The 8,117-nt window shown below is 42.6% G+C and overlaps 1 protein-coding gene across 5 annotated transcripts in view; it reads right to left on the bottom strand.

Annotated features, from left to right (window-relative positions):
• Positions 1-2,669, bottom strand: part of usp43b (ubiquitin specific peptidase 43b) — a 98,002-nt gene extending 95,333 nt beyond the window's left edge. For 4 of the 5 annotated variants that reach the window (XM_061711358.1, XM_061711357.1, XM_061711356.1 and 1 more), the window contains exon 1: positions 1,736-2,669. In XM_061711358.1, the coding sequence (XP_061567342.1) occupies positions 1,736-2,353 (618 nt within the window). In that variant the 5' untranslated portion in view covers positions 2,354-2,669. The remainder of the gene's footprint in view (positions 1-1,735) is intronic. The other variant, XM_061711355.1, reaches the window with a different exon arrangement.
• Between the last annotated feature and the right edge of the window lie 5,448 nt (positions 2,670-8,117).

The raw sequence follows: 8,117 nt of genomic DNA on the forward strand, positions 1-8,117 counted from the left end.
CTGATTGACAGATGGGTTTTCAGAATGAGCAGCTGAGAAAACTTTTACAGAAATGGCCCCTGACAGCCCACAGCTTCCTCACGATGTGTTCGAGTGTGGCAGGAAAAGCAGGAGAGCGTCTGCAGACGCGGTCAAGACATCCCAGTAGTCATCCTTAAAGAGTAATTAGCATTTCCAAAAATAGATCCATTGTGAGGTTTATTTGTTCTCCGCTCCACAATATCTACTTCTCGCCTTGAACTGCAGCTCAGAGAAATCCAGAGCAAAAAGCTGCAGGCAGATAAAACTGCGTTCCCCCGCCTCAGTGTGGGCAGAGTAGGAAAGCCTGAGGGTCTCCTCGTAGTGCTCCCTGTCACAGCCCCCACATCCTCAGGGGGGGGGGGATTCTGTAGCAGCACGTAAGTCACCTCCTTTCTGTGACAGTGTACCGTGCATCCTAACAGTGTACCGTGAGCGTAGCTGCACTCAAAAGGGAGGATGCACGATTTTAAATCACCCGCAGAGGGTTCACAAAAGGATGAGGGATGAAGCTTGAAGCTATAACTTTTTGAGTAATATGAGGCCTTCAGCTGGTAAAAGCAGTGCCTGTGAGTGTGTGTGTGTGTGAGTGTGTGGGTGTGAGTCAGGCACCTGGTGAACTCGTGCCCTCAGACTGCTGTGACACCAAGCAGCAACCTCATTATCACCTAGCAGGGAAGCGCTGGAGTCACAGGGCAGACCCCAGCATGCAGTTATTGCCTGTGGCAGGTGAGTCTGTGCTATTCCTTTAACTCCCATGTTTTATGGGAGCAAATCAAAGGCCCTCTAAGTGGTGTTTATAGCACACTGTCTTAATAACATGTGATTATATTTCGACTAAACAGAATACTCTATACTTAAGAGGGTTATTGTAATGAAATAGCAGGTTTTTGTTGACGACTGCATTTGATATTACTTGAAAGCATCCTGTGTCTCTACAGGACTCACATGCACCTGATTTTGGTTTATTCTGCTGCATTTCTGGGTATACCTTGAACAGGGCCGCCGCAAGGGGTGTGCGAACTGTGCAACCGCACAGGGCCTCTTTTTTTTTTTCCCTTATAAATATCAACAGTCACGTTCCATTACATGTGGCCCTGTGATGGACTGGTGACCTGTCCAGGGTGTAACCCCTGCCTCTCACCTGAAATGAGCTGGGATAGGCTCCAGCAGACCCCCCTGACCCCGCAAGGGATAAAGCGGGTATAGATAATGGATGGATGGACGTTCCATTACAGACCTAAATGTGTACTAGTCTGTGCATATCAATAAATATATGTGCAATGATGCGCGTGTCTGTTGTTCAATACAACTGCGTCAGACCAAGTGCAGACACAAGCTGCTCTGATCCAGACAGGTGGAGTTGGAACAAACTGTCACACAATGTCGAGAGAACGAGACAGAATCAGGAAATTTCGATCAGGGGATGAAAAAAGAAAAAAAACTAAAGAAAATGGAAGAGTTTAATGCCTCTCTGAAAGGCTCGTTTGATAAATTTGTTACAAAAATCACCGATCCGACCGGGTCTCAAGCAGCCGCGGCGTCGAGGCAAGCCAAATGATGATGAGGCAGGGGAAGGTATCCAGTATTTTGCTAATTGGAGAGTTAAAATTGCGCATATAGACACCCGATCCGACCCGAAAAACCCCAAAAATTTCGCGAGGGCCCCCCCAGCCATTTCGCACAGGGCCTCGCAAATCTCCCAGGCGGCTCTGACCTTGAAGTCCACGGAGAGCTGTGGGATGTACTCCAGAGTCCACAGAGCCCTGACCAGCGAGGCCAGCTGCTCCGTGACCTCCCCGTCGCTGCTCACGACGCCGTTGACCCTGGTGTCCCCCGGGTGCCCGGGGTGCCCCCTGTACCGCTCCAGCCCCAGGTACTCGGCCAGCAGGTCGGTGTTGCTCAGGCACTGGACCACGGCGTTCATGAAGCAGGTGTTGCCGTGGTTCTTCAGCCCCAGCACGCCGGGGGTCTTGTCCCCGTATTGGTAGAGAAGTTTCTCCCTCCACGTTGACAGAGAGGACGAGGTGCTCGGGGGGGCTTTGGCAGCTCGATCCCACGCCACTTGCGCATCTGCGCGCATGACCCCCGAGCTGGCGCTCAGGGTGCAAGGTGCGCCATTCCGGAACCCCCCGTCATCATCCTCCGCGTCCTGCGCGTCCGCGTCTCCAAAGTGGGTGAAAGTACCCAAAGTTTTGATGATTTTGTTCATAAAGCTTCCCACGGACTTCAGAGATTTCTTTCGGAAGAGCTTCCCCGATTTGGGCTTCTTGTCTTTGCGCTTGTCCTCCTTCGACGTCGGCATTCCCTCCTTCAGCCTGCCTTGTTTCTCCATGACAGCTCCGTCCGCGCTCTATTCTGGGAATGAGAATGGTGCAAATGTCAGCGCCGGTGCGTCACACCTCCGTCCCTGGTCCGGTGGGGAGATGATGGGAAAGCGCACGGAGGTGCCACCATCGCGGAGCCAGGAGACGCAACAACACGCCGTCATTCCACATTGCGCTGACATAAAACCTCCCTCATCCATCCCGGCACTTACTGAAGGCGTTCATTATGGGTCGGACTGCGCGCTCGCAGGCGGCGCCTCCGTCACGGCCGGCGCAAGCGGAGCCGCGGCGCCGTCCACTCGCAGCCCTGAGCGCTCCAACTTCCCAGGAAAATGCCTGCGATTGTGTGACTGCCTCCTCCCACTTTCCCCACACATGGAGCAGCAGATACTGTAGGAGAGATGTCTACAGTCTACAGGATTGCACGCCGAGATTTATTCCTTCTATCTTAACAAGAGCCTTGCACTGAGCGTCTCTGATGAAGCCCCACTTTATAAAGAGGGCCAAAAACAATTATTAATTTGATGCTAATGAGTAATGAACCAAGGGCTTACTGCTAATTAACTTTTTTTTATTACATTAACTGTCACCTAGTGATTAAGTCCTGCTACATTTTATAGAATTGCTGATGATTAGTTCAGGGCCATATTTGAGGTTTTTTGGGGGCCCTGTGCAAGGTTCTCTTTGTCCCCCCAAATAAATACATCAAAAGTGGGACCTTTTGATGCTGCATGCAAAATAAATAAATAAATATCATAATTTGTGTCCATTAACTTAAAATTAAAAGACGAAAAACCCCAAAACAAAACCAAAAAAATAAACCTCAGAGTTTCTGACTTCATTGAATTGCAAATTATGGAATAAAATGCAGAAATTTTAACCTAATAAACTTACAAACATGCAATCAAAAGCATAAATTATGATTCTATAAACTCTTTAAGAGAAAAAAAATGAATTTTTGACTAAATGCTTGCAAACTTGCTAGAAAACTCCTTGTTAACCCTGTAATGTCAGATGTTTACAGGGCTTTCTGAGACCTCTGCTCCACAATAAAAAAAATAAAAATAATAGTTTTAAAAGATGAAAAAAAGACCAAATGCATTCATAACGAAACAAAAATATTATTTAGAAATGGTTAAAGATGAAATTGGGGGTGTTTTTAATTTCGATATATAATAAATACTTAAAATAAAAACAAAAGTTTTTCTCTGTATTATTTCACTAGTCAGGCTAAATTGCTAAAGTTAAGGGGCTAAAGTGCAAACAAACAAACAGAAGCCTGAGAATGTTAGACCTTTTAAACTTGCAAATGTGCTAGTAAAATCTTTTTTGATCAGCACAGATGGTGCATATTTGAGGCATAATTTAAATGCTTTGTAGTTCCTTTTCAGGGGCTACAAAGGAAATATCAGGACAAACTTGTAGCATGGAGACTCTATGCATTTCCATACTCTGCATATGGAAAGAAATGGTCTTATTGGTTAATAAAATAAGGACATGTGAAACATATTTGGGTATCTGAAGACACTTCTAACTGAACTACTCAGACATAACAGAACCCTGTTATTAGTCAAATCCAGCTTTCAAGATAGTATCTGAAGTCTGTTCCCAAAAAATCCTAAACAATCTAAGTTTTAACTCTGAACCTCCACAGTCTGAAGAACATTTCAAGAGGTATTTGGTTTGACTTTGTCAGTGATAAATTTACTTGAACCTTAAACTTCTGTAGCCTTATGTCTAAATATGAAAGCTGTGACGGATCATGAATTAATTTTTTAAGTTATTCATATGACGATAACGTACCATTCACCACGACATTAGTGACAAAAAAACAACCAAAAACAGACAAATGTATCAAAAATGCCATAAGAATAACAGCCATGTGTTCATGTTAACACATTATGATTACTGGTCCAGTCGCTCCGTGATAGTAGCTCCCTTAGTAGATGGTTGATGACATGTTGACATGGTTGCATTTTGATCTTTTTTCTTTTTCACATTGCAGTGATTTCCAATAAGTTCCTCAAAGGTGTATCTGTTGTCCTGGTTGTGGTTTTCAGTCATGACTGCTGTGTACATTTTAATACACACAAAAGGAACATGTCATTTTTGCCTTTTTCTTCCTCTATTGTGTCATTTTACCTCTTTGTGGCTCACGGGATAAAATAGGTGAGTTCTTGGGAAATTGGTGAAAAAATACATGCTGCTCGTCCCTCTGCATTATCAATTTTTTTAATTAATTTTGGTATGAATATTCTTAAGTATTTTTTATTTTGATTTTTGTTTTTCCAATAAATGATATGTATGCATAAGAATGACTCCAACTACATGGCACACTCACAAGTCAGTCTATAGTTCCCATCCAGCATCCTGCATCACATCTGTAAGGTTCACAACAGCAGCCTAGTATTCCTTTCTAACTGTTTGACATTCAACATTGAACAGTTTTCCTTTTTTCGGAGATGAACAGTTTTGATCAGACGTATTTGAACTACAATATTAAACCTGTTTTGTTTCCTCAAACTCATCTTTATTTATAATTATATTTTGATAACATATTGTAATAAATCTTTCCCAGTTCGGTCACGGGCAGAAATTCTTGGCTAAACGCTGAAACGGATTTTTAATAAAGTACTTTATTAAATATCTGAGAGTTCATTAAACTAAAGAGGGACCCAACCTGAGTAAATTTTCCACTCTACGGAGCAGTTAATGCTTCCATATGCTACAATCCCCTGCCACCTGGTTACCTGACCACTCCTGTATCACATGTCACCCTCCAGGAAGCACGCAAAAAGGGCATCCCACTAGAAACAGCTGCACTGCAAAAATACACGCCACTTAAGATAATTCATACGACTGCTCCCCTCTTTTAGCTATCTTCCCACTCATCCTTCCCGTATGCTAAAATCCTGCAGGTTTATGCGACAACAGTTTTTAAAAAAAGGGAAGACAGAATTTAGTTAACTTGTTAAACTGGCGAGACCCCCAGGGGTTCTGCTGGAAACGCCATCCCCCGACCTTGAGGAGACTCCAGTGGGCGGGAGTTAACTTCTACAGAACTTACTCTTGCCCCAGGCTGGAATCATACAAGGAGCTGCACCGGGCTAAGCCCCGGCCCTGACTATCTACAGGAGGCAACTAACCTCCCCTCCTCACGCTGGAACAAAAACCTATCTAGCTGTCTTCGTCTCCGGCAGCCCTAAACAGCTGTAACCGTTATCATCGCTCCCAACGGGTGCACCAGTCTCTCAGGAACGGCTCTCCTTACCTGCTCGCCTTCTCAGCTTTTATATCCTCCTCCTCTTCTTCACCCTTGTTAACTTCACACACCTGCGTTCTTCTCTGTCCCACACAGGAAATTTCCTTACCAGCCACACATCAACATGAAATTCCATTTCCACCAACTAGCTTCTGTCATCAACTACATCACAACTCCAGGTTTGCGAACATTTATTCAAAGGATGGTTTTGAGAAACTCCTGTATCACTCACTAATGGTAATATTATGTAGGTTACCAACGCCATTCGAACTATGTTTTTTAGAAACACTGGTGCAACTATGTTAGCTACTAATGTAGTCAGTAACGATGGTTTTTGGACGTATCCCAGAAATGCTGGATGTGTGACATCACAGACCAAGATTGAAGTAAGATTGTTTTGCATTCCCATGTCTACACACTCGTCACTTGATTTCACTTGCATTTCCTGCAACTCGAAAGTCCGAATGACAAAGCTGCAACGCTAATTCTGAAAGAGACTCACCCCACAGAAGAAAGAGGTGGAGCCATGTTAGTTGGCTAACTCCACCCCCTGAAAGTGGCTGCTATGACCAGAGCAGTAAACGTTTGAATAAGAAGGCTGCTTTTCTACTTGATCTCTGTGGTATTCTAACCAACACTTGTAACATACATGCTATTAAAAGCTCATTAGATTATATCAGCTAGACTAGTGCAAAGAGTTATTTGTCTCTATTAGGTATGACACGATCTGGATCCACAAAACAATTATGATTTATAAAGAAGTTCTTCCTGTCTCAGTTATTACTGGAGGGCTGCAGAAATGATGAGTTATAAGAGACTAGATTATAATATTCGTTATTAATGAATCATTAAGTTGATCATGATTGGTTAGCAGATATCTGTGATTTAGTGTTCTAATCATTTTCCTCAGGAGTGATTATATTAAATTTGAAAGAAAGTTGGAAAATAGCACAATGTCACAATGAGGCTGAGTAGGAGCCAGATGCAGGAGACGATGAGGCAGGAGTTCCAAACAACGTGATTTATTAAAGGAGCTTGAGGCAAGAATAAGAAATGAGACTCATTGGCGCCACGACGACCATCGGGGGTACTGCAGCCAACAGTGAAGCCGGCACGGGAGAACGTGCATGCAGCGTCATGTGACGTCACATCCGCAGGACAGCGCGGGAAATTCGTGCCCGGAATTGCAGCACATTTTGCAGCACACAGCCTGTTCAAGGCAACGGAGAGATACACTAGAGGGCTCATTCTTTTTGGTTTGGAACGCTTCATCTGACATTATTACTAGAAAACTTAAAACGTATACGAATTTTTTTCATAAATCCTGCCTCAAGCTCCTTTAACTTAAAAAAACAAAAATGATGCTGAGCAGGATTTTTTTTAAAAAACAAGAGAATAAACATGACAGAAAATACGAAAACCCAACCTAGTACATGGAGGGGGAAACAGTCCGGACCAGCAAGGACGAAGGCAAAGATAAGACGAGATATTATCAGGCTTGACGAGACACAGGTGCAAACAATCAGGGCTGATGAGAACAAGGGAAGTCAAGACGTAACTTAAACACAAGGATATAAAACAGGAACTAAATACCAAAACTGTGAAAAACCGAAAAAAAAACGTGACATAAGCTCAAAACCGTTGCACATAATTTAGACAAATAGCAACTTCCATTAAAATGGAGTGTGAATTCTTAAAGCTGAAATGTTTTTTTTTCCAGGATTCTGCTGAAGAAGTTGAAGTCTTAGTAGAAATATCTGAACAGCTGAAACACAAAAATGGAAGAACTGTAATCAGACTTTAGTATGTGAAAAATACTAAACTGTTGCAATGTCTGAATAATTTAAAAATCCTTTGGAATTTTGAAAAGTTGAAGCATGAGCATTCTTGTGATACACTGCCACCATGTGGCCAGAGGTGTTTTTGCTTCAGAGACTGGCTTTAATTTAAATGAGAAGAACGTTTTGAAAATAGTTGATTATTAAAGCAAGAAAAAATGTAATTAATGAGATTATTGCACACCTGAAAAGATACTGTATAATGTGAGAGGGAAGCAGACAGCCTTTGGAAAATCTGAGGCCCCCTTCACAGACATTCTCCCCTCTCTTTTTTTTTTTTTAAATAAACTTTATTTATTGATTTTTAAGACACAAATTGACAACGATAAAGTGCATGTAAATAACAGTAATATAAGATCCAAAAAAGCAAACAAACAACAAAAAACAAAACAAAAAAACAGACAAGTCGGCTTGGCCATATTTCACATATTACAGTGACAATAACCTCACTTTTCAGGTCAAAATAGAAATAAATAAATAAACAACAAAAGGTAAATCAAAATAAAGTGGGATCTTATTCAGGTGTAACTGGGAAGGTGACTTTCTCTGCATAGGCAAAGAAAGGTCCCCACATTTCACTAAATTTTCTGGAAAAGCCTCTCAGAGTGTATCGATTTTTTCAAGCCTCAAATTGTTGAAAAATCTCCTTTATCCACAGTGTATGTGATGGCG

This window comes from Cololabis saira, chromosome 21 (assembly GCF_033807715.1).
Source record: "Cololabis saira isolate AMF1-May2022 chromosome 21, fColSai1.1, whole genome shotgun sequence".
In the NCBI taxonomy this organism is placed as follows: domain Eukaryota; kingdom Metazoa; phylum Chordata; class Actinopteri; order Beloniformes; family Belonidae; genus Cololabis; species Cololabis saira.